At 42.2% G+C, this 26,875-nt stretch overlaps 1 protein-coding gene across 1 annotated transcript in view; it reads right to left on the reverse strand.

Moving 5' to 3' along the window:
- Positions 1-2,986: 2,986 nt before the first annotated feature.
- The window catches only part of LOC109893717 (gamma-aminobutyric acid receptor subunit beta-1), a 54,744-nt gene continuing 30,855 nt past the window's right edge, over positions 2,987-26,875 (reverse strand). Inside the window, exons 4-9 of the mRNA XM_031828820.1 lie at positions 23,557-23,777; positions 15,444-15,526; positions 12,785-12,919; positions 12,388-12,540; positions 6,238-6,491; positions 2,987-6,068 (exon numbers count right to left, since the gene is read on the reverse strand). Coding sequence (XP_031684680.1) covers positions 5,694-6,068; positions 6,238-6,491; positions 12,388-12,540; positions 12,785-12,919; positions 15,444-15,526; positions 23,557-23,777 — 1,221 coding nt within the window. The 3' untranslated portion in view covers positions 2,987-5,693. The remainder of the gene's footprint in view (positions 6,069-6,237; positions 6,492-12,387; positions 12,541-12,784; positions 12,920-15,443; positions 15,527-23,556; positions 23,778-26,875) is intronic.

The raw sequence follows: 26,875 nt of genomic DNA on the forward strand, positions 1-26,875 counted from the left end.
TATTTGACCTTTTCTTCAATGGAATGCATTTTAGAGCTCTAGGCTGTCTCCATACTCTTTGTCTCTTGTCCTTCCTGATCTCTGTTGATTGGCTAGGTTAAAATATTGGCAAGGTCATCCATCTCCAGAGGCAATGTTATATATCAGACCAAATAATACCCCTTTCATGAGGGTTGCACTAACGTTATATATCAGACCAAATAATACCCCTTCCATGAGGGTTGCACTAATGTTATATATCAGACCAAATAATACCCCTTCCATGAGGGTTGCACTAACGTTATATATCAGACCAAATAATACCCCTTCCATGAAGGTTGAAAAGGCCCTTTATTGAATATTTAATACAGATCACACTGTGCAAAATCTTCCTTTGCGTATGCCTGTGTACTAGTCAGCATGCCTATGATGTTATGCATGAAAACAGCAGTGGGGGGTAGTGAGTCATTGAGGGCCTAACTTTCCCTGTTTTCCTAAATTCAAAATTCCTAAATTCATCACATCTGGACCACAATATGGCTATAATGCATTAATGTTTTGATGAGATATAAAAAAGAGAACCCAGTGCGTGTTCTAGTTTGCCATATACAGGATTTGCAGTTACTGTAGTCTTTTTTAATAGAAGTAACCTGGCCTTGGAAGATTGGCTAGATATTTAGAGGCAGTGAGACCACAGAGGTGCATCTTGCATGAACAAATACACACAGAGTGCAAATGATACCGTGGCATTCTATTGGGTGCACAAAAATGTTTTACATAATGACCAAACCGGCTCCGCGCCTGCATGTTGAGTTTGTCTATCCCCACCAGACAGATCAGGACACGCAGGTTGAAATATCAAACATTTATTTGGGGACAGGTCAAAACACATATGAAATATTCATGGAAATTTAACTAGCTAGCTTGCTGTTGCAAGGTAATTTGTCCTGGGATATAAACATTGGGTTGTTATTGTAGCTGAAAGGTTATTTTTGTTGCTGGATCTTTGTAGAATTTGGACAAATTGAGTCACAAAATTGTGTTCTATACTCCAACAATTAATCCATAGATAAAAGGGGAAACCTAGTTAGTTTCTAGTAATCTCTCCTCGTTCAGTCTTCTGTGTATTTTATATGGTGGTTGGAATCCAACTTCAAGGTCACCCATGTGGGTATATGCTCTTAAAAATGAATGAGGAGATGGGAGAGGCAGGACTTGCAGCGCAGACGTTCGCGAACAGTTTGGATGAAATGATTGAATAACCTGTACATTTTATTTTGCAACGCTCACGCACACAAGGCGGGCGGTGTGGTCAGCATGTTATGGGCCTAATAGTAAAGATGTCATTTAACTGTAAAAATGTGTTACATTTTAATGTGGCATGACATTTTCATCTGATTGTCAAGAAATCCCTTAAAAAGTAGGCTACCTGCGCACGTTCGTCCACTAATTCCAGCATCCAAACAGTGCCCTATGCACCCGCCATTTGATGAATGGAAAGAGACATCTGTTACAAACACTACATTCGGCGCTTGTCATTAGGCCTACACTGTGGTGTGTATTCATGGAAGCCATGCTTCCCCCAAAATGTTAACAAAACAAACCTATTAAATCATTTCTGTATTTTTAATAATTTTCCTTCAATTCGCAAGTGGCTGAATGTATCTGATGCTGCCTGACCAAAAAGACATGGGATACTCCTTTTGGCCAGACAGCATCAGATACATTGGCTACACATACTGAGACAGAGGGGTGCTGTTTCGCTCACTCTGATGCTTTCTCGGGAGAGACTGATGCATCTTTCTGTCGGTGCACGTCTCTTCAAATTATCAATATTTTTTTATAGAAAGTCCCCAAAGTTGGACTTTTTGGTGCCTTTAGGGGAACTCCTGTCTCATTCTGTAATACACACAGACACACACACACACACACAGACACAACCAGAAGCATAATGCCCTAAAGCTTGTTTAAGAGAAGATGCAAGTGTCCTAACGCCCTGCCAAATGTTGCTTATGATTTGATCATGTCTCAGCTTATCCTGCTCGTCATTGTCCTCATGAGGCTGTCCTAAAAGGGTCATGGTAACCATGTAAACTGAACTTCACTAATGTTACACAGGCCATAAAAACAAACTAAAACATATTTTTTCAATGCAATAATACTTAGGTCATTGTAATGAGTGTTACATAGCCTATATGTCCGAAGGCTTAATTTGAAGACCCCACAATTGTCACATGGTTTCACTCGCTTGCACACACACTGCCCACTGTGTGGAATGAAGGCAATTACATCCAAATGAAGCTCCATAACTCATCTACACGGATTCCCTCTAGCTGTGGACTGTTATCACATGGTGACGTTTGTGTCATAGCCATGCCCCTACAGTAGATGGCAGCCTGTCTGATTATTAATGAGAGTGGCACTACAGCTCATGGCCCTACTAACTGGTCTAATGGCATTACTCTTTGCTTAGTCGCTTGAGATTTATCTTTGACCTTAGATCTCGAGGAGAATGTAGATTGACTTGTAAAGATGCTAGTACAGAATGGTGTATACTATTAAGTTCAAGTTAATTCTCCCACGCATCATGTTTTCGCAAACAGCACTATATTGGAGACAAACTAAGACACTGAGTTAGTATTGTTAAATGAGAGTGAAGCTTTTATTGGGTTGGTGAGATGTCAGTTATTTTATTTGAATTTCTTACCATCTCAAACAAAGGATTTGTATGATTGTGTTCTCTCTTACACGCACACACAAACACCCACACACACACATTCCCGGTCGCACATGCTTGCTTGTACACATGTTACCAAGCAGAAAAACACACATGCTTGCTGACAAACACGCCAGGACACTCAAACACACTCTCTCTCACACACACATACACTCCTTTATACATGAGAGCACATATAGAGCACGAGAGAAAATTGTACAGTAATTTCACACAATAGAGTTCAGTACATTTCATTATCCCTTGGAAGCTTGAGGGAAGCCAGTTGTTAAGGCTTCCATTTCACTATGGCCGTCCAAAGAAAACATGTCCCATCTGTTTCTGTATGTGAGAGTCTGCTGAGTGGAAAGACAATTTTATTTTTCACCAGTCCATAGAATTCCATTCCGCCTGAAAACAACGACAGTAACAGCAACAAAACCAAACTTGCAGGACATTTTCTGCATTGAATTCACAGATTGTCATCATAAATGCTGGAATGTCTGACTACTACCTACTTTGAGTATGTATTTAGAGCGTCATAAAAGTCAGTCTGTGTTGTTGACCGCAGTTTCATTTCTTAATCTTCTCTAAAAAAAAAAAAAAGTACAAGTTTATTCGTTTTAAATTCTACACACTAGTTATAAGTTAAGTTAAACCCTGTGAAAATATTGAGATTCTTGTTAAAGGCACAATATTCAGCCATGAGGAGAGAGCACACTGCTACTTATTGTGTCATGTAGAAGCCTATCTGGTTTAGCTTTTTTTGGTAAGCCCTGATAACACAAGCAGTTCAGATGTCTACTTGGAATCCACCCATTATTATAATAATAAAGTAGTTACATCAAAGTAGTCATTGGCCATTTTGATAGCTAAGCAAAGCAATAATCATGGGCAAAACCATTTTAGCCATGGAAAAGTACTCTGATATATTTGTAGAGGGAAACGCTACCATTGTTTATTCAGAGTTTTAATTTAATTTTAGTTCCAAATGTGAGAAAAATGTCATCATCTGAGGACTGTAGAAATGGACTAGCCAGATTTTGATGTGGCGTGGCCAGCCAAACATAGAACACTGCAGGATGTTATCAGTGTGTAAAACAAAGTTAGGATCACATAGAATGCTGCGTTGCAAGTTTAGCTTTTTTCCCCATCATCCAAATTGTGAGGTTACAAATTATGTAATGAGTCCAACCTACGCTAATTTAATTTAAACCACACAACCTACTTATATAAGCTTACTAAATGCACCTATTATGGCACTAATTGCTGCCCTTTAATGCTACAAAATTACACCTTTACAACTAGGCTATAGCTACTTATCCTATTTGTTTTGTTGAACTAATATAGTAGACATTCTAGCACAGCTTTTTCTACAATCGCAATGAAACCAGCAATGAAACCAGCAATGAAACAAGTAGGAATTACAGGGAATTGTTCAGGTTCATACAAGTATTCATCAGTCTTGAGTAGTATAACAGAGGAGTCAAGAAATCCATTGAAATCCAAATAACTCTAGACCATCGCGCCTGTTTTTTTTATGCACTAAAGCAATGAGGTCAATAGATTTCCATGCCAAATCTTATAGGTGTAGAACACCTATTGCTATTCTATGCCAGTTTTTTTTAAATGCTGGAACAGTTTTCACAGGGGTCAAGGTGTTTATGAGTGGAATTTAGTATAATGCTAATGTTAACGTTAGTAAATCTACTTCAAGTGTTTTTCATTTAACAAATAACTTTTTGAATAGCTGAGCTGCACTTTAGAATACTATACTTTGTGCAAATATGCTATACAGTACTGTGTATTTGAAAAGATGTTGTCTTGGCTGCACTTGGCTCAACTATCTACAGCATGTATTATCAGGGCTTGCATGTTTTGATGTGGTTTCGAAAGCGTGGTGACATCATAAGTCATTCTTTACCTGATTTCTTTTAAAGAAAATTACATTTTACATGCTCACAGACGCTGTGAGAATAGATACAAATTTCGTTTTTTGAGATTAGTCTATTTCCAATTCACTTCTGTCCTGTACTTACGCTAAATGCAATGCTTGTTGTTCAAAAGCACACAGTAGAATGATTATAATACAGGTAGGCTCAACTATGGAGGCTTTGCTAAGCTTTTTATACAAATGAAAGAAAACAGGCTTTGTTTTACAGTGCAAAAAGCTGGTAAGTGCACATGCACCTAGCATAAACCAACAAAATCATGTCACACATTAAGAACATGCAAGGTAGCATGTTCTTCAACTCGCTGAATACCGCCTTAGTCACAAGGTGGGGACTCAACACAATGAGAACTGCCTTAATCATGGTATGGAGAGTTAATACTTCATTGAGGATGAACTTAGTCATAGCATGTTGTTAAACCAAATGAGGACTACCTTATTCACAGAGATGGAGTTCAACCAAACAAGGACTTCCTAAACCACAGGATGAAGTTTAAATAAGCAAGGATTTACTTCAATCACAAGATAGGGTTTAACCAAGAGAAAATTGTCTTTGTTATTACCCACAGTTTTTGCACTGGGCTTTTTTTCTCTTTAGAAGCAAATAAAAGTTGTGTTACAGTCCGCATGCAGAGAATGAGAGGAAATAAGTTGAGAACAGGATTTCCAATAAATAAAATTCAGTTGCAGCCTAAGAGTAACAATGAAGTCACCAAAGTCTATTTTTGGCACAAAGTTCAGACTTACAAATGCAGGCTTCACCGAGTCTTTAATTCTGTACTAATTGTCACTATTTCTATTTTTTACGGATGAATACAGCAAAAAGGTGAGAGAATTTATTAAATAAAATTTATATTTTTTATATATATATATATATATATTTATATAATATATTAAAATGTATTTACATTGAAAAGACATCCGCTTCGCATCGCATTCCTCAAACAGAAGTCATATAAATGGGGCTGAATTTAACGCCCCTCTCTTTTACCCTCGCTGTACAAGAACCTAGCTAGCTAAACAAACCTCTAGTGAGAATAGCCATGTCCCTTAGTGGACGTAGTACATCCAGTAGACCAGGTTGAAGAAGGTAAAGGCGATGGGGAAGATGACGCGGGACCACTTGTCTATGGCGTTGACATCCGTCAGGTCTGGGATCTTGACTTTGAGCTGCGACGCCCTCCTCCTCAAACGACTCTTCTTGTGGCCGACAGGCCGGTCGAGGGCCGGTCGACCATACAGGTCTCGGCTGGCCATGGGCTTGCGGTACTGTATGCTGGCGCTGTCGTAGGAGAACATGGTGGCCCGCGGGTCGTTGAGAGCCCCTATCATCTCGGCCCCGGTCATCCCGGCCATGCCACCCATCCCACCCATCTCGTTACGGATCTCCAGATTGGTCAGGAGGATGTTGCCATGGGCGTCCACCTGGGGAGGGAGATGGGAACAGGAAGAGAGGTCACAATATATTACAGAACACAACAGACCATGAGCTTTGAGCGTTTGAAGTTTGGAAAACGTTTAAGCTCAATGCCAATTCTAATCTCTTTCGTCGATTTTAATATGCCAGAGACGCGAGATTACTCCCAATCCCTACCTGCACTTTGTTACTCTCCAGACGGCTCTTGTTTTCATTATTGGTTTTAGCTGCTTTCTCCGCCACCTTTTTCTGTAAGTGAGGCCCCCGACCGAAGAAGATGTAGTTAACAAACGCGTACTCCAGCAGGGCCAGGAAGACAAACACGAAGCAGCCCATCAGGTAGATGTCTATAGCCTTGACATAGGGGATTTTGGGTAAAGTCTCTCTCAAGTGGGTGTTGATGGTGGTCATGGTCAGCACAGTGGTTATACCTGGTGGAGGAAGGGAAATGAAGGAAAGGCTCAGGGTCAGGGTTAGTTTAGGGTTCAGATGAGGGCACTTCAACTCCTATACAGGGTGTGGAGGCTTTTGTCTTTCAAGACACATGCCCTAAGTAATGGGAGACTTCAGAGTACCACCATATACAGTGCATTCGGAAAGTATTCAGACCCCTTGACTCTTCCCACATTTTGTTACATTACAGCCTTATTCTAAAATCGATTAAATAGTTTTTTCCCTCATCCATCTACACACAATACCCCATAATGACAAAGCAAAACTATTTTTTTGCAAATTTATGAAAAATAAAAACCCGGAAATATCACATTTACGTAAGTATTCAGACAGGCCCTTTACTCAGTACTTTGAAGCACCTTTGGCAGCGATTACAGCTTCGACTCTTCTTGGATATGATGCTACAAGCTTGGAACACCTGTATTTGGGGAGTTTTTCCCATTCTTCTCTGCGATTTTTAAAATATTTAAATAAAATGTAACCTTTTTAACTAGGCAAGTCAGTTAAGGACAAATTCTTATTTACAATGATGGCCTACCGGGAACTGTGGGTTAACTGCCTTGTTCAGGAGCAGAACGACAGATTTAAGAATGGCAGATCTTCACAAGCTCTGTCAGGTTGAATTGCTGCACAGCCATTTTCAGGTCTCTCTAGAAATGTTAGATCGGGTTCAAGTGCGAGCTCTGGCTGGGCCACTCAAGGACATTCAGAGACTTGTCCCGAAGCCACTCCTGCGTTGTCTTGGCTATGTGCTTAGGGTCATTGTCCTGTTGGAAGGTGAACCTTCACCCCAGTCTAAGGTCCTGAACACTCTGGAGCAGGGTTTTAATCAAGGATCTCTCTGTACTTTGCTCCGTTCACCTTTCCTTCATTCCTGACTAGTCTCCCAGTCCCTGCAGCTGAAAAACATCCCCACAGCATGATGCTGCCACCACCATGCTTCACCGTTGGGATGGTGCCAGGTTTCCTCCAGACGTGACGCTTGGCATTCAGGCCAAAGAGTACAATCTTGGTTTCATTAGACCAGAGAACCTTGTTTCTCATGGTCTGAGAGTCGAGGTGCTTTTTGGCAAACTCCAAGCGGGCTGCCATGTGCCTTTTACTGAGAAGTGGCTTCCGTCTGGCCACTCTACCATAAATGCCTGATTGGTGGAGTGCTGCAGAGATGGTTGACCTTCTGGAAGGTTCACCCATTTCCACAGAGGAACTCTGGAGCTCTGTCAGAGTGACCATTGGGTTCTTGGTCACCTCCCTGACCAAGGCCATTCTCCCCCTATTGCTCAGTTTGGCCGGGCGGTCAGCTCTTGGAAGAGTCTCGGTGGTTCCAAACTTCTTCCATTTATGAATGATGGAGGCCACTTGGCTTGGTTTTTGCTCAGACATGCACTGTCAACTGTGGGACCTTATATAGACAGATGTGTGCCTTTCTAAATCATGTCCAATCAATTTAATTTACCACAGGTGGACTCCAATCAAGTTGTAGAAACATCTCAAGGATAATCAATGGAAAGAGAATGCACCTGAGCTCAATTTCAAGTATCATAGCGAAGGGTCTGAATATGTATGTAAATAAGGTATCTGTCGAATAACCTGTTTTTGCTTTGTCATTATGGGTTATTGGGTGTATATTGATGAGGAAAAAAATATGTGTATCCATTTTTTAATAAGGCTGTAATGCAACAAAATGTGGAAAAAGTAAAGGGGCCGGAATACTTTCCGAATGTACTGGGGGAAAGGATGTGGAAATGCCCCCTGCATGACTTGAAGATCCCTTCACCCCAATAACGCAACCCAGTCCAAAGCTGCATTTTAAATGCATTGACTTCTGGATGGGGTACAAGCTCAGAATGCTAATAAACCACTCATATTATTGGTTTGTATTTAACCAAATTGTGTGAATAAGGGGAAAATTATGAACTGTTTGGATCTGAAGGTGGTTCATACCATTATGTTACCTACGTTGACCTGATACATACCTTATAAAATTTACCTGTGAAAATGTCAGATGTCTGTGGCCATCAGTGCCCGTCACATGCATGACACCTCTGAGGTCCAGGTGAAAACACTGGACAAGCATAGATCCAGAACATCAGAGCAGTGTGATATTCTATTCTAGTGCGACAGTCCTCAGAAGAGCAATACACAGGTAGATAGTGCCTTGGTGTGAAGTTGTCACTCAGCCACAATGTTACATTCACTGTGACACAGAGACTCTTGAGAGCCTGAGTTGACAAGAACAAGCTGACCTAACTCAACATGGCTCAGTACACAGGCATTCCAATCCCTCATACACTTCACCTCATATCAGTCAACTGCCCACTTCAAACAAACAGATGGATGCAAAATAGTGCCCTGCATTAGCTAATTGTACTGGGATCACAAGATTCAAGATCACACTTCGCGTGGGATTTTTTTGTTGTACAATGGTCTACACAAAATTGTTACATTAAAGTAACATGAGTTTCATGTCATTATTAGTATATAAGACTTTAGTATACAAAACTATGTACACCAATGTAGGCTACATGTATGAACTGTATAAAATGATGTACAGTATATTACTCACTTAAAGGAAGAGAAACGCTCCTATAATACTCAGCCATGCATAATCAGTTCCACATTCGATACAGCGCTGTGAAAAAGTATTTGCCCCCTTTCTGGTTTTCTCTACTTTTGCATATTTTTGATTCTGAATGTTATGAGATCTCCAACCAAAACCTAACATTAGATAAAGGGAACCTGAGTTTACAAAAAAAAAAAGTATACTTATGTAATTAACAAAGTTATGCAACACCCAATTCCCTTGTGTGAAAAAGTAACTGTCCCCTAACAATAACTGGTTGTGCCACCTTTAGCTGCAATGACTGCAACCAAATGCTTTCTGTAGTTGTTGATCAGTCTCTCACATCGCTGCAGAGCAATTTTGGCCCACTCTTGCATACAAAACTGCTTTAACTCAGCGACATTTGTGGGTTTTTATGCATGAACTGCTGGTTTCAAGCATCTTAATTGGGATTAGGTCTGGACATTGAACAGGCCATTCCAAAACTTTGTTTTGTAGCTTTTTCACAATTTTCATGTAGACTTTTGTGTGTTTTGGATCATTGTCTTGCTGTATGACCCAGCTACGCTTCAGTTTCAGCTCACAGACAGATGGCCTGACATTCTCCTGTATAATTCTGATACAGAGCAGAATTCATGGTTCCTTCTATAAAGGCAAGTCATCCAGGTCCCGAGGCAGCAAAGCATCCCAAACTATCACACTACCACCACCACCATGCTTGACCGTTGATATGAGGTTCTTACTGTGGAATGCAGTGTTTGGTTTTTGCCAGATATAACGAGACCCATCTCGCCCAAAAAGTTGACTGAAGTTAGCCAAAAAGCACCTGGAAGCACCTGAATGATCATCAAGACTCTTGGAAAAAGTTTATATGGACAGATGAGTAAAAAGTATAACTTTTTGGACAACATGGGTCCCATTATGCCTGGCAAAAACCAAACACTGCATTACACAGTAAGAACCATATACCAACGGTCAAGCATGGTGGCGATAGTGTGATAGTTTTGGTTCATGCTTGAAAACCCACTGAGTTAAAATAGTTACACATGGAAGAGTGGGACAAAATTCCTCCACAGCGATGTGAGAGACTGATCAACAACTACAGGAAGTGTTTGGTTGTAGTCATTGCAGCTAAAGGTGACAAAGCCAGTTATTGAGTGTAAGGGGGGAATTACTTTTTCACATAGGGGCATTAGGTGTTGCATAACGTTTGTTTATGATAAAAATTAAATAAGTATGTAATTGTTGTGTTATTTGTTCACTCAGGTCCCTTTATCTAATATTAGGTTTTGGTTGAAGATCTAATAACATTCAGTATCAAAAATATGCAAAAGTAGAGAACATTTGAAATACTTTTTCACAGCAATTTAGTTCGTAGACAAGATTCGACATTTTTGCACGTACAGTACCAGACAAAAGTTTGGACATACCTACTCATTCAAGGGTTTTTCTTTCAAAGCTGTAATCAAGACAGTGTGGCTACTTTGAAGAATCTCAAATATAAAATATATTTTGACATGTTTAACACTTTTTTGGTTACTACATGATTCCATATGTGTTATTTCATAGTTTTGATGTCTTCACTATTATTCTACAATGTAGAAAATAGTTCAAATAAAGTAACCCTTGTAAAGCACACCCCCAAGCATGCCATCATCTTGATAACAGTAAGTCTGCCAGACTGCACATTATAAACAGCAGGCATTAAAGGTGACCGAAGAGTGTGAAATACTTGGAAAATGTGACCACATTTCAGGCATTTGACCATTCAAAGCACATGCAGTATCTGTATATGCCGTATGTGTTTTCTTTAAACCCAGTAGCCTGTATTAGTGGATACGTCCCAATCAGAAAAAATTGAACACAACTGGAGCCACAATTTTTGTACCAGGAACAAGGACCGGAAGCAGCGTTATGGTATTTAGCCAAAGAGTACAGGAGCAGTAGTCGCTCTAGCTAGCTTAATAACTGTGGTGTTAAATATTTACACTTTTACAGTTAGTTAGTTAGCAACTGTTTCTTCACTAGCTACAGTAACGCTCCCTCATAATGCCTCCCAAAATGTTGTTTACTGATTCTCTAGTTCTCTGCTTGTTCCAGAGAAGGTCTGATGAGTTTGCTTTTGTACATTTCAGCTCTCACCTTAAACTCAGGTCATATCCCTGATGCACACCAATGAGTCAGTAGCTAGTCGGGTGTTTTTTGTAAGGGTACAAACTGCCTCAGGGGTAGGACAACCATGAATGTGAGGCCACAAGGACACACTCTGCTGAGGGGTGTGTGTGTTTGTGTGCACACTCAGGGATGACTGTGAGAATTTCAGGATTAATCTCTGACCTCCATGTTTTGGGTGTAAGGAAACTCATATTCCCATGGGTCGGTGGATGGGGTAAAATAATCACTGTGTTTTAGAGGATGAATACTGTACCTTTGGGGCTGTGTGTGTCATTCAGACTGTGATACATCTTCAGACTGTGATGCATACCGCCTAGGGGGCAGTGTGTAAGTAGAAGTTCTGCCTAGGGGGTAGTGTGTTAGTGTACACTCTGCCTAAGGGGGCTGTGTGTGTGTAAGTATACACTCTACGCTACCTAAGTGGCTATGTGCAAAGGTACACTCTAACGAGAGGGATGTGTGCTATATGCCCATAGGGAGCAGTGTGCAAGTATACACTGCCTTGGGTACTGCGTGGAGAGACATTCTATGCTCTGCTGTGTATAGGGGCGCCTTCTGCTTGCCTGGGAGGCAGTACAACACAAGCCTACCCAAGACAACGACCTAACCCCCCCCCCGGACAACCCATAGAATAACCCTAAGACAAAGACCTAAACCCCCAACATGGACAACTCATAGAATAACCCAAAGACACCGACCTAAACCCCCCACATGGACAACTCATAGAATAACCCAAAGACAACGACCTAAACAACCCCCACATGGACAACCCATAGAATAACCCAAAGACAACGACCTAAACAACCCCCACATGGACAACCATAGAATAACCCAAAGACACCGACCTAAACCCCCCACATGGAAAACCCATAGAATAACCCAAAGACACCGACCTACAGCCCCCCACATGGACAACCCATAGAATAACCCAAAGACACCGGCCTACAGCCCCCCACATAGACAACCCATAGAATAACCCAGACACCGACCTACAGCCCCCCACATGGACAACCCATAGAATAACCCAAAGACACCGACCTACAGCCCCCCACATGGACAACCCATAGAATAACCCAAGGACACCGACCTACAGCCCCCCACATGGACAACCCATAGAATAACCCAAAGACACCGACCTAAAGCGACTCTGGCCGCAGACGCGTCATAGTTGATCCAGAAGGAGACCCAGGATAGGATGGTGATCAGGGTGGAGGGCATGTAGGTCTGTAGGATGAAGTAGCCAATGTTCCTCTTCAGCTTAAAACTCAGAGAGAGCCTCGGGTAGGAGCCTGGGAGACCAAACACAGTTTTCACGTCGGAGTAGGATAAAGTTTCCCCCTAGACGCTGAACTAAGGTCAGTTTAGCATTTAGGGGTAAGATTATCCTATCTTTGTGCCTGAGAGAACTTCTACCCGGTGCTTATGTGGCAGTTACATTCTGCCACATTCTCTAATGTTAGACACTCTTAAGTGGAACATCAGAAACTTTAATTAATAATAGACTAGGGTAAGGGTTAGTAATCAGATTGTTACCTGTAGCAAACACTGCTTTTGTGGATTGGATGTGGTAGTCTATAATAGAGAATTGGGGAAGTTCGATGTTCTCCACCCCAGTCACTGAATTATCACCTTTCCAGTAGAACTCGATGTCATCAGTGGTGTACCCATCTGTGAGAGGGAGAGACTGTTACATCATCTAAAATGGACAGACAGAAGGCTACCTACCGTATGTCACGGGTGGTGTACCCACCTGAGAATCTGACAGAATGGAACGCCATTCAACATAGACAGACAGGCAGAAAGCTGCAGTGTCATTGAGAGTGTACTTGTCTGAAGCGCTGGGTCAAGTCTTTTTCTAACACTTCTCTTTGCCTGGTATTAGATGGAACAGGAATGAAACAGTCAGTTATTGGCCTTTCAGTAATTAGGCAAACTTAATTGGACTGCGTTGGCTATTTCTCCCCTCAGACTCCTCCGCTTATCTAAAGGGAACCACAGGATTTCAGGGAATTAGCTGCTTCTCCTTACTGTCTGTACTCAGTGGTTTTGTCTTTCTTTCCCATTCCCCATTTAATGTATGTGTGAGAGGGTCTTGGGTTATCAGATCACCCCTGAAGCCATAAGGGTATAGGAGAATGACATGTAAAGAAATGTGTAGACCAATATGGAGATAGTTTTTTTTAATGAGACTGCGGAGAATAAAACAGCAGAACTGGATGTTTTCCCATGTATCAGTGTTCACAGCTAGAAATTGGACCAGATTGTCCACAGCTAGAAACCGGACCAGATTGTCCACAGCTAGAAACTGGACCAGATTGTCCACAGCTAGAAATTGGACCAGATTGTCCACAGCTAGAAACTGGACCAGATTGTCCACAGCTAGAAACTGGACCAGATTGTCCACAGCTAGAAACTGGACCAGATTGTCCACAGCTAGAAACTGGACCAGATTGTCCACAGCTAGAAACTGGACCAGATTGTCCACAGCTAGAAACTGGACCAGATTGTCCACAGCTAGAAACTGGACCAGATTGTCCACTGCTAGAAACTGGACCAGATTGTTCACTGCTAGAAACTGGACCAGATTGTCCACTGCTAGAAACTGGACCAGATTGTCCACTGCTAGAAACTGGACCAGATTGTCCACTGCTAGAAACTGGACCAGATTGTCCACTGCTAGAAACTGGACCAGATTGTCCACTGCTAGAAACTGGACCAGATTGTCCACTGCTAGAAACTGGACCAGATTACCCACAGCTAGAAACTGGACCAGATTACCCACAGCTAGAAACTGGACCAGATTGTCCACAGCTAGAAACTGGACCAGATTGTCCACAGCTAGAAACTGGACCAGATTGTCCACTGCTAGAAACTGGACCAGATTGTTCACTGCTAGAAACTGGACCAGATTGTCTACAGCTAGATACTGGACCAGATTGTCCACTGCTAGAAACTGGACCAGATTGTTCACTGCTAGAAACTGGACCAGATTGTCTACAGCTAGATACTGGACCAGATTGTCCACTGCTAGAAACTGGACCAGATTGTCCACTGCTAGAAACTGGACCAGATTGTCCACTGCTAGAAACTGGACCAGATTGTTCACTGCTAGAAACTGGACCAGATTGTCTACAGCTAGAAACTCGACCAGATTGTCCACAGCTAGAAACTGGACCAGATTACCCACAGCTAGAAACTGGACCAGATTGTCCACTGCTAGAAACTGGACCAGATTGTCCACTGCTAGAAACTGCAAAGTGCAAAGGTTGGACCCGATATTTCCCATTAGGGTATAAAATGAAATAAATTAGAACAATTTAAATGAAGATAATAACTTTAAGGCCTGGCCACATCAGTGCTAGCAGCGTTGGTGCATCGAAGAGTAGTAAAACCGTAGTCTTTATTGTTGCTTAAAAATTATTATTACGCTAGGTAATTGTATGTCATAATTAAGACAGATGACATGATAGAGGGTTTGAGTAAAGTGTTGCCAAAAGTATTAAATATATCAACCCGGTCAATTCATTCATCTAGCAGCTCCACAAGATCTTATAGTGATTTCCAGAACCTTGTCATAATACCCAAAGCCAAGCGTCCACGTCTGTGCAGATTGATTTAACTATGCATGCAGGTACCATCTATTATTTAAATGGCACTCTGGCCAAGTTTGATTTAACAAGAAACGACCAGTTTGCATTAGTTGGCGTAAAGTGCTGTAGTTTTTTTCCTGCTTAATGTACGTTATGTCCTCGATGGGAGAGATATTTTGCTACGGTTTGGAATAGATTAATCCCATACCTGAGGCACATAGACCTGTGTAACAGAAGAATGTGTGAAAATGAATGGACTGAGAGAAAGTCATCATGAGATGTGTAGATTAAGTGAAACAGAAAGTAATTGTAAAATGTAGCTTGGGCCAGTTTCAGTAACCTAGATTATGCCTATTACTGGACTAAAAAGCATGCTCAATAGGAAATCTCCATTGAAAGTGTGTTTTACTACATGAATAGCCTCGATCTGGGTCTGGAAATTGTCCCTTAGGGTTTATTCAATAGCACCCATAGAGTCACATTAGACCTCAGATCTGTGTGTAGGGACAAGCTTTCGTAAACATGCCCAGTATTGATAAATGGCACAAGTGAAGCTGAGATAAGTCTCTACAGTGATGTCACACACACACACTGGCACTCACAGCTCTCGATCTCCAGGGTGCAGTTCTGCTCGTCCAGAGGGTATCTACGCAAATCCATCATGCAAGCTGCCGTAGTGGTGATCCTGAGAGGGGGGCGGGAGCAATAACGAGAGAGAGAGGGGGAGTAGGAATGTAGAGAGAGAGAGAAGTAGAGGGGTGGGGGAAGGTAGACATTCTATAATTTTCTTGTATCTAGCACAGAAATTTGAAATATACCCCCACATCTCATTGGACTAATGTCTCACAAACCCGTACCATGATGTATGTCCTTACAAGTGCAGAGCATACAGTATAAAATCTGTGTGAACACACATACTGTATGTCATATACAAGGAGTACAGAGAAACAAGAGAAAATATAAGACCTACTTTAAATGTCGTTTTTTGGGGTGTGTGTTACATTCCATAACATTTTATATAAACACTTTCAGGTGCACAGTGAAAAAGGTTGACCTAATAATGGAGAGAAATGAAAAACGCATCCTTCTTGCACACAATGACTCAGGAAGCACACACAGTACATACTCAGCATTCTATTGCACAAATCCCTCCTTGGTTTCACTCGAAATTGAACTCTCCGTTTCTCACCCATAATTGCCTTCATTCTGCTTAAGTCATGACTGTGCCCTCCCTCTTTGAAATGCTCCATGTTCCATCTTAATTAGCACTATGATTAATTAAGAATGAACACAAAACATCCAGGCAATCGGTGGACTTTAAAATCCGTGACTTATTCGCTTTGAGGTCTCATTTGAAGGAGCACACTTCAATTTGACTATTTTGGATTGAATTTGTGCTACACTGCTTTCATTCTTTTAGTATTGATTCAACCCAAAATGTTCAGAAACAGTGAGATTGCTGTGCTTATGTACTCATTGCGTTAATTCGGTCTCTGACAGAAAAGGGTCAAGGTTGTGGCCACATGCAGCCATGTTATTCCAGGCTGCTTGCCGAGGGGTTTGCTGGTCCTTGGAAGGGAAAGGGTCAGGGTTACATCTGTTGTTGTGTTCTCTCTGCTCAGAAACCACATACGATAAGAATAGGATGTCGTTTTAATATTGATTTTAATGTAAACCGCCTATGCTGAGTAAAGGATTAAACATAATGCATAGTGTGGAGGAGTCACTGTTCATAGCTAATCAAAATCATTGCGCTCTCTGAAGCTTGGCTGGTACATCAAATACGCAAATTCAGACAAACAAAAAGGTGTAATGGGTCCTCACTCAAAAAGATGTTGCATAAATTACATAAAGATGTTCAGAGAATAAGTGCATCTAACATGTTTGCACATTGGTTTATCATTGTGAACAGGGAACCATTACTGTAAAGTGTGTGTCCCTTTTCCACTGCATAATCCGTGTAAAATGAGAGGAGAGGAGACGCGCGCGCACACACACACACACACACACACACACACACACACACACACACACACACACACACACACACACACACACACACACACACACACACACACACACACACACACACACACACACACACACAGCCAGGATGTGAGTCATAGCCAGCAATGCATTCACCTAACCCAACCTGAGCCCTCTAGCTGTTTGAGACATTTCCAGGGATCCTCTGCAGTTTCCCCATTTATTCTCCAGCTTCTCCTGCCGCAAAATATCATGCATCGATGAGCACCTAAAACTCACTCAAGCTGCCACTCGTTTGTTTTGGGTGACGAAACCATCGCCAAAACATAAAAAGCATAGTAGTACATGCTCAATTTGAAATCCATCCCAATGCCCATACCTATGCACCTACAGTACGTTGATCTGAAAGCATTGGATAGTTATCTCCAATATTGCCTATCAGAAGTCAAGGCTGATCTATAACAATACTGTTTAGTATACCAATCCAATCCTTTCAGCTCCAGATGTAGTCCCAAGGGGCTAGGGATGGATTTGGAATGTAGCAATACAACCACCCATGTAAAGGGCATTCTAAAAGTCCAGTGGTGGTCATCTGTGCATTAGTCCTGGTCTTCGTCCAATCCAAGAGCCCTGCCTTGTAAAAATGAATCTCACTGGCCCATAGCCATTCTCCTCACTGAGTGATAGCGAGTGTCCAGTGAGACCAATATCTGTCAATTTCAGCCGCAACGATGTTGAGAACTGAGAAGCCCTGGGCATGAATATTCAGCATTTCATCAAACATTTCTGCAGCTGAATATTCTTTGGCTGTCGACCATGTCTCAAACCCACCAGATGCATTAGGGTGGTCTGGATGAATTATAAAGCAGCTGCAGAGATGGGGTAAAAATAGAGCATCAGCTCCTCCATACCGTAGGGGTGTCAGCAAGGGTTTACCCTACTTTACAGCAGGGAGCTCGGAGCACTATGCCCACTCCCAATCTATTACCCCAGTGTGTAACATCCCCTCCCCATCAGATCAATGCCGATCAGGAAAAGAGGTGGGCTTTGCATCCGTGACCATCCGTGATGGTAATAAGCGTCATGTGACGTGATAGATGTTACGGGTGTGACTGTCTGCAGCATTAGTTTGGTTTGTGTTTTCTGAGATGGCTAATGCAGTTGGTGAGAGTATTGCATTGTTCATGTGAGAGGAATCTTATCTACTGGGATGACTGATATTGGAGAAGTGATGCTCTGAAAATGTCTGCAGTTATACTAGTATAGTGGTTATAAGATTGTAATTTAATTTATCCAGGACATTCCACTCAGTAACGATTGATATTGTTTTCCAGGGGAAGAGGAAGGTAAAACATGCTCAACTCTATTGTCTTGCTTTAAAAATACAACAAACTGTAAAAGGGTGCTAGCTAGAAAGATGTTGTTCTGTTAAATAATCTAACATTTTACTGCAATTAAAGCTTTTTGTTATGACTGCTATACTTCATAAAATGTTAATCACACAGACACTCTCTTTTCCTTCACATGCTGAAGCACCGGGAGTAGAGGTGGCAGTGCTGCCTAAAAATTAGTAATTACAGCAATGAGTGTTATGCTAGATTTGATTAAAAGTTGAATTAAAAACATGTTGCCATATTCAATCAATCTTCATTGAGCATAACTAATAGGCCTACTGTTTGTTAGCGTGTGCAGTGACCATTCCGACTGGCCATATGCGTATTGATGGATACATTAAAACGTGAAGGTAGCGTGGCAGCAGACGTGTACTCTACAGTAAGTGGTGAGGTCATTCCAGGCAGCCTAAATATAGCCGGCTCACTGTAGGCAGCAGGCAGAAGCACACTGGCTGAATAATTGTGTGGTCTGCGGGGAATAATAATTCTGCAGCATTCGAGTGTGAAAACGTCTCCCTGCTCAACGTGAAACTGGGAGAATTGTGTGTGAGGAGCAAAGCAGATGAAAGTCAAAAGTTGTCACAATGACATGCAAGTTATTTCGGCGTGCTCTCGCGAGGGAGGCAGGGAGAGAAGACGAGAGGAAGACTGAACGACAGAGTAGTATTCAGATTATACACAGACAGGCACTCACTCACAATGGGCCCAGACATCAGAGATAGACATCAGAGCAGGGGAGACACTGACACTGACAGATAGCCACATGAATGACATGCTTATGGGGCGTAGTAACTGTCTGTTAGTGTAATGTAGAACGACAGGGCTGTGCTTAAGACATGGCCATGGTTCAGGATGTTAGTCAATTAGTAATGCTCGACTGAGTATCATAACAATTACGTAGTCATGGTTCATAATATCCTAGCATTGCATGACTACGCGTCAAAGAAAATGACAATCATGGCATAGGATATTTAAGTATAAAGTGCCTTAGGAAATGACAGAGCCATACCAAAGATATATTGTTTATTGTTAACAAACAAAAGTATTGCAGCAGTGGTCAGGGACATGGGTAGAACTGAAACATCATCAATTCCTGTAACTACAAACTGGTACCAACAAGGAACGTACACTACAGTACAGTACCACTGGGTAACTGGATACACTGGGCATCATTTACCTTTAAAGAGACGAGATGGGGACTGGAGATGAGAGACGAGCGGAGCAGGTTTTCCTGGTAGTCCTCCTGGGGAGAGCAGCGTATGGTTGGGGCAGACAGGAGCTGCCAGCGCCAGCAGGGTGACTCACCTGATCCTCCTGAGAGGCATGGCTATTGCTAATGAATCTCTCCGCAGGCCCGTGCCAGCCAGCACCCAGGCCACTGCTGCTCACCCAACAGGCTGACAGCTCAACTCAAACCAAGCTAATAATGATATTTTAATATATTAAAATGTGGCTTTCTACAGTAGACTAGCTTGAAATGTCAATTAAAAGGATTTGTTAAAGGTACACTAAGCAATAAGACGTCATCATACACATAGCGGGGCTACTTCCTGCTTACAGACGTCAACAACAACAGAATCCAAATCGGCCAAACTACTAGTATGTGTGCATGCCCACACTGGCAAGAGCCATGGCAATATGTCCTGCTGTGTATGATGATGTCATGTTGCTGAGTCTACCTTTAAATATGCCCTTCAAAGGACTAAGGAAGAGACTGAAGGTGAGTTGAGTGTTGGCCTATAGACAGTTGGTGTGTGTATTGAATTTCAATTCAGTCAATTCATGGGGTGAATTCGATTTCAATGTGTAAACAAAGCGGTTGCATAAACATTGCTACGGCAGGTTTAAATCCAGCCCTAAATGTTACCATGATAATCATGTATATATTGGCACACATGTTAATGCCAAGAAGGAGCATGCTGTTCAGCCACCTGTTCAGCCACCTTTGGTTGACGCCAAAGGATTTGGCGTCAACCAAAACAACAAAATGGTGATACATTTGCGTTCCCACTGGGCAAATCTGATTGAATCAACGTTGTATCCACGCAATATTAAAAAAAACATGTAATGTGATGAAGTTAAATCAATGTGGAAAACTGATTGGAGAATTGTGTATTCACCCAACTTTTAACCTAAATCCAATAACATGGTGACATTTTTGTTGATTTCACGTTGAAATAATGTTGGTTGACAACTCAACCAAATGTAAATCAAAACTAGAAATTGAAATTACATCTGTGCCCAGTGGGTTTTCACCAAATTATACTACAGTCACTATTTCTATGCACCAAAAATAACCCCTCAGATTTATAATGGGCACAGACAATATAATCTTTTTATTTAACAAGGCAAGTCAGTTAAGAACACATTCTTATTTACAATGATGGCCTAGGAACAGCGGGTTAACTGCCTTGTTCAGGGGAAGAACTACAGATTTTTACCTTGTCAGCTCAGGGATTTGATCTAGCAACCTTTACGGTTACTGGCCCACCACTCTAACCACTAGGCTACCTGCCATCCCGCTTATGTAGCCATACTTAATCAAATCACACATTTAAGACCTTCCACTCCAGCACCACACCAGGTTAGCCACATGCTCGACTCCCTCTTAGCCCTAATTAACCTAACAAGCAACATAGATGTGTACAAAACACTGCAGCGTCTTCACAAAGATATGAACCACAAGCTACCTTTTAATCTAGACATTGAGCTCAATCACAACAACTCATACAAATGTAGTTAATGGGATTGATTGCCTGGTTGTCATTAGCTTCCACCATGATGTAACCTAGCCCGAGACCTGAAGACAGATGTTAGTGCCAGATGTTAGCTTTCAGAGGTAACGGCTAGATCAGAGACTTAACACTGTCCTCTTTGTGATGGGCGTGTCTCGCTGTCAACACAGGTTTGATTCCAGTCAATGGTCACATTGGTTCCGTGACTTAGATCACACGCCAAGTCTCTTGTCAGCAGCTGAGGTCACTGATGAGCTGATAAGGTTAAAGGGAGATGTATATGAGTCAAATTACTGGGTTTAACTGTGGTGACGTCATTTTGCCTGAATCTTCGAGACAGATGTTATCTCCCAGAACTACCAGCTAGCCTTTAACTCAGCCAGTTAATGAGCTACAGCATGGGGTGACTAACTCTTGCCCTTGAGGTCCTCAGTTTCCACTGGGTTTCCTTTGCTCCCTCACACTTAATTGATAAATTAATGTCAGTGATTGGCTAAAGGAGGATTATTTTAATCCGACACTGGTGGTCCCGGCAACTGCTGGTTAACGAAAACAAAACACAAATAATGCCTTCCCAGACAAACTATACTTTTTGGCTAGAACAAACATTCAAATGAGCACTAATGACAAAATCCACATCCACTGTCATGATTACAAGATATGCCACCCGACTAAAGTAATAAACATGTATTGGATCTTCCCTACAAACCCTAGAGATCTGCCTCGTAGCTCAAAAAAAGGATATCTAACTACAGAAACTGTCAAGTCATCATTCTCCCCCACCAAAGCGCTGAATCCCTCTGATCTCCACTGCATTATTGACAGTGGCTGCCCTTCAGTTCCCTTCGTTAGCTCGGTGCGGCTCAGCACTGCAGAGGCAAGGAGGGTAGCATGTTTGCTGAATTCCTTCGATGCCATCATTGAAGTCGTTTGTGGTGATGTCAAAATGAAGGGTGTTGTACAAAATAAGTAATCAGCGATTAGATCATCTCTAACCAATCAGAGTATCGAAGCCAATAACGATTTTTTAAACAACGCTTTACCCACATGTGTTCTGGCTCTGGCCCAACCCATCTGTTTCTGGGACCAATCAGATGGTCTAGAATGTACTTCCATTCTAGAAATTGTCGGGGAGGTGCTCAGATCCAGACTCATTGTGGAGAAGAAATTAACATGTGTGGGTGTGGCATAGCGTTTAGCCGGAGCAAGGAGTTTGGGTAGCCAGACAAGGAGCATGTAGCCTACGAGTCTACACTGTTTCCGTGCTCCGGACTGCAGGGGAGTACGGCTCCATAAATGATTCCCCACCTGGATCTTCCTCTCACACTCCAGAGGCAGATGAGAAAGAGCAATGGCAGTTGTTTGATAAGGCTTTGAGGAATGGATGGTCTCCTTGCCTCTGTGCAGTTTTTTCCAGTACAGTTGCAGCACACACACACCAAGAGATGATGTGCAGGAGCTTCAGTGGCATGCTCTTAAAACCAACCCCCAGTCTGAAAAATGTGAAGGTCGGCTCTCATTATCACTCATAAGCTCACACAAATGCACACACAGACACTAAGACGTAGACACGCACGCACGCACACACACACAAACACAGAGGTTAAATTGGACCGGATCCCGCCAGGACCTGGCACCTACAGTATGATCCAAATGAGAACCAGGCGGAGCTGTAACCCAGTACCTTTGGTTATTGGAATTATCTAATGAAAAAATTGTTATCCACATTTAACTTTCCACAGCCAACAACACGAGTAAGCAACAGCAAAATCAGACAAACCCATAGTAGAATAGTTGACCTATTCAATTGTTCAGCCTGTCACATTCTATGCCAGAAGATTATATTCCTCTCGAGGCACATTAAAATTGCGAGAGCCACACAGAGAAATATGCATGTCCAGTCATTGTACAACATTCTTAATGCAGTTGTGGGAAAACACACCTTTGAAAGCAGTTTTAATGCCCACTGTTAAAAGAGAAGGATCACAGAGCTTTCTAGTGTTACCAGGCTACACTTATTTCTCAAGTCCAAGAAATTAGTCAAATTCACCATTTGAGACCCTGAACTTTTAGCAGCGGCATGGTTTATGCGCATTAGTCCTCGCCAATGGCGTTGAATTCATAGGGAAGACAGAGGCTAAATGTAACACGGATCAAGTATAACAGGTAGGCATACATTCACAGTACATGATCCTGAGTTGGCTGAGTGCCAGTGGAATGTTTTTATGACGTTCAAGTCATCAATACATCAGTTGCTAACTAGAGTTTGTGTTCTGGCTAATATTTGGGCCCAATTGGGTAAATGCAGATGGAAAACCCCCCAGCCTATTTATAGCCACACCTGCCTGATCATACGGACCGATATGTTACTGAGCTAATTTCTGGAAGGGGAAATTATATTTATGACGTCAGCATCTTTCTATTTTGGAGTAGAATGTCCTTTTTACATAGTAACCAGAACTGACACACCCACATTTTCTTTTATTGTATGGGAGGTCCTGGGAATCAAACACACTACCCTGGCATTGCAGTAGCCACGCTCTACCAACTGAGCTACAGAGGAGCCCAAGAACACATAACGCTGATACGCACACACTCACCTGAGGCCGTAGAGCACAGTTCCGTCTGGATGCAGTCGGATCATTCTGTTCTTCACTGTGACCCCATGCACAAAGGATTTCTTATCATTGATGAAGTAGGTGTCAGGGACCCAGAGCGAGTCAGCCACCCTGTTGTCCAGCGTCAGGTTGAGGGGAATCCCTGTGTAGGACAAGCGCTTGTCCCTCCAGGACTGCTGGAAGTACATGGTGATGGTGTAATCCTAGGGGGGTGGAAGAGGAAGAAGGGTTGGGATGGTTAAGCAAACAATAGGAAAGTACATGGTGTATTTTGTTTGTGGGAGGGATTGGCTCTCTGTTCTTGGATGGTTCACTGTGTGCCTATTTGTGTGTGGCACTGTGTCTGGGCCAGGGCCAGAACACACGTGGGTAAACGTCCTTTGTCTGTGTGTTTGAGTAGATGTTTGGTTGGGTTGTCTGTGTGTGTAGCTAAGTGTGTGACTGACTACCTGCATGAGTGTATGAATTAGATCAGTGGTTGCTAACCAGGGGTACTAAGATTGGTGGTACAGGGAGTACTTGAGAAGACTCATGAGACCGTAGGCATACTGGTAAAATACACATGAGGGGGTACTTCAGGGGTACACCGGGAAGAGCAAAATTCAGTTGGTTGTACAGTAACAGAAAACGATTGGGGGAGCCACTGACTTACAGTATGACTAAGTGTGTACGTGTGAGTGTGTTACCAATTATTCAGACGGAGTCTCTGCTGTCAGTCTGTGTTGCACTGCAGTCTCCCACAGTTTGCACCTTCTTTTTAAAAATAACTTGGCACAACCACAGACTCTGCAATAAGACCACGTATTGCTGAGGTGAATGAAGTTGTGTAACGTCAGTTCTTATTAAGCGCAGCAAACAGGCGACTCTCATGCCCACTCCATTTGGCCCCTCTGCTCCTTGGAGGGGCTGAGCATCTACAGTACTCTACCTCCATCACCTGCCCCATGGTCACACCTGTCACGCCATGCGTCCGGTCCTCAAACTCTCCCCTTTCTCTATACCCCTGCGTCAGCACCCCAAAGTCAATCTAACTTCACTTTGAACTATCACCTGTTTACTCTGTTGTTCTCTCGGTTTACACTTACAGTGCCTATCATAAGTACTCACCCCTCTTGGATTTCTTCACATTTTAATTGTCACAAGTGGGATTAAAATGTATTTAATTGCAATTTTTTGTCAAATGATCCACACAAAATACTCTGGAAGAAAAATTCTAAAACATTTTTTTATTAATAAAAAAATACATCTTGATTAGATACTGTAAGTATGCACCCCCTGAGTCAATACATGTTAAAAACATGTTTGGGGTAAATCTCTAAGAGCTTTGCACACCTGGATTATGCTATATTTGCCCATTATTAGTTTCAAAATTCTTCAAGCTTGGTCAAGTTGGTTGTTGACAGCCATTTTCAAGTTGGTTGAATCTGTGCATGAAATTCAGTACTCGACTGAGAGACCTCGACCTCGACTGAGAGATGGGGTATTAATTTGAAAATCATGTTTGTCAAATCGGAGGGCCTGTTGTCCGGACCTCTGGCAGTCTCTATGGGGGTGCCACAGGGTTCATTTCTCAGGCCAACTCTCTTCTCTGTATACATCAATGATGTCGCTCTCGCTGCTGGTGATTCTTTGATCCACCTCTACGCAGACGACACCATTCTGTATACCTCTGGCCCTTCTTTGGACACTGTGTTAACTAACCTCCAGATGAGCTTCAATGCCATACAACTCTCCATTTGTGGCCTCCAACTGCTCTTAAATGCAAGTAAAACTAAATGCATGCTCTTCAACCGATCGCTGCACGCACCTGCCCACCCGTCCAGCATCACTACTCTGGACGGTTCTGACTTAGAATATGTGGACAACTACAAATACCTAGGTGTCTGGTTAGACTGTAAACTCTCCTTCCAGACTCACATTAAACATCTCCAATCCAAAATTAAATCTAGAATTGGCTTCCTATTTCGCAACAAAGCATCTTTCACTCATGCTGCCAAACACACCCTCGTAAAACTGACCACCCTACTGATCCTCGACTTCGGCGATGTCATTTACAAAATAGCCTCCAACACACCACTCAACAAATTGGATGCAGTCTATCACAGTGCCATCCGTTTTGTCACCAAAGCCCATATACTACCCACCACTGCGACCTGTATGATCTCATTGGCTGGCCCTCGCTTCATACTCGTCGCCAATCCCACTGGCTCCAGGTCATCTACAGGTCTCTGCTAGGTAAAGCCCCGCATTATCTCAGCTCACTGGTCACCATAGCAGCACCCACCCGTGGCACGCGCTTCAGCAGGTATATCTCACTGGTCACCCCCAAAGCCAATTCTTCCTTTGGCCGCCTCTCCTTCCAGTTATCCGCTGCCAATGACTGGAACAAACTGCAAAAATCTCTGAAGCTGGAGACTCTTACCTCCCTCACTAGCTTTAAGCACCAGCTGTCAGAGCAGCTCACAGATCACTGCATCTGTGCATAGCTCATCTGTAAATAGCCCATCCAATCTACCTCATCACCATACTGTATTTATTTATTTATCTTGCTCCTTTGCACCCCAGTATCTCAACTTGCACATTCATCTTCTGCACATCCTACTATTCCAGTGTTTAATTGCTATATTGTAATTACTTTGCCACCACGGCCTATTTATTGCCTTACCTTCCTTATCCTACCTCCAGTTGCACATGCTGTATATAGACTTTTCTACTGTATTATTGATTGTATGTTTGTTTATTCCATGTGTAACTCTGTGTTGTTGTATGTGTCGAACTGCTTTGCTTTATCTTGGCCAGGTCGCAGTTGCAAATGAGAACTTGTTCTCAACTAGTCTACCTGGTTAAATAAAGGTGAAATAAATGTTATTTTTAAAAACATTACGGAGAATTTTGTGTAGATCAGTGACCCCCCCCCAAAAAAGATTGTAAATTGTAAAATTGACATTTTACTGCAGCGAGTTATATCAGGTTCACACAGAGTGTTTCTTGGTAGTCTTAAACAAATCTACTTTGAAACAAAAGTATACACTTCACACATATTTTAATTTCACCTTTATTTAACCAGGTAGGTTAGTTGAGAACAAGTTCTCATTTACAACTGCGACCTGGCCAAGATAAAGCAAAGCAGCTCGACACATACAACAACACAGAGTTACACATGGAATAATCAAACATACAGTCAATAATACAGTAGGAAGAAAAGTAAATATACAGTGTGTACAAATGAGGTAAAATAAGGGAGGTAAGGCAATAAAATTGGCCATAGTGGCGATGTAATTAAGATATAGCAATTAAACAC

Source organism: Oncorhynchus kisutch, linkage group LG7, assembly GCF_002021735.2.
Source record: "Oncorhynchus kisutch isolate 150728-3 linkage group LG7, Okis_V2, whole genome shotgun sequence".
Classification (NCBI taxonomy): Eukaryota; Metazoa; Chordata; class Actinopteri; order Salmoniformes; family Salmonidae; genus Oncorhynchus; species Oncorhynchus kisutch.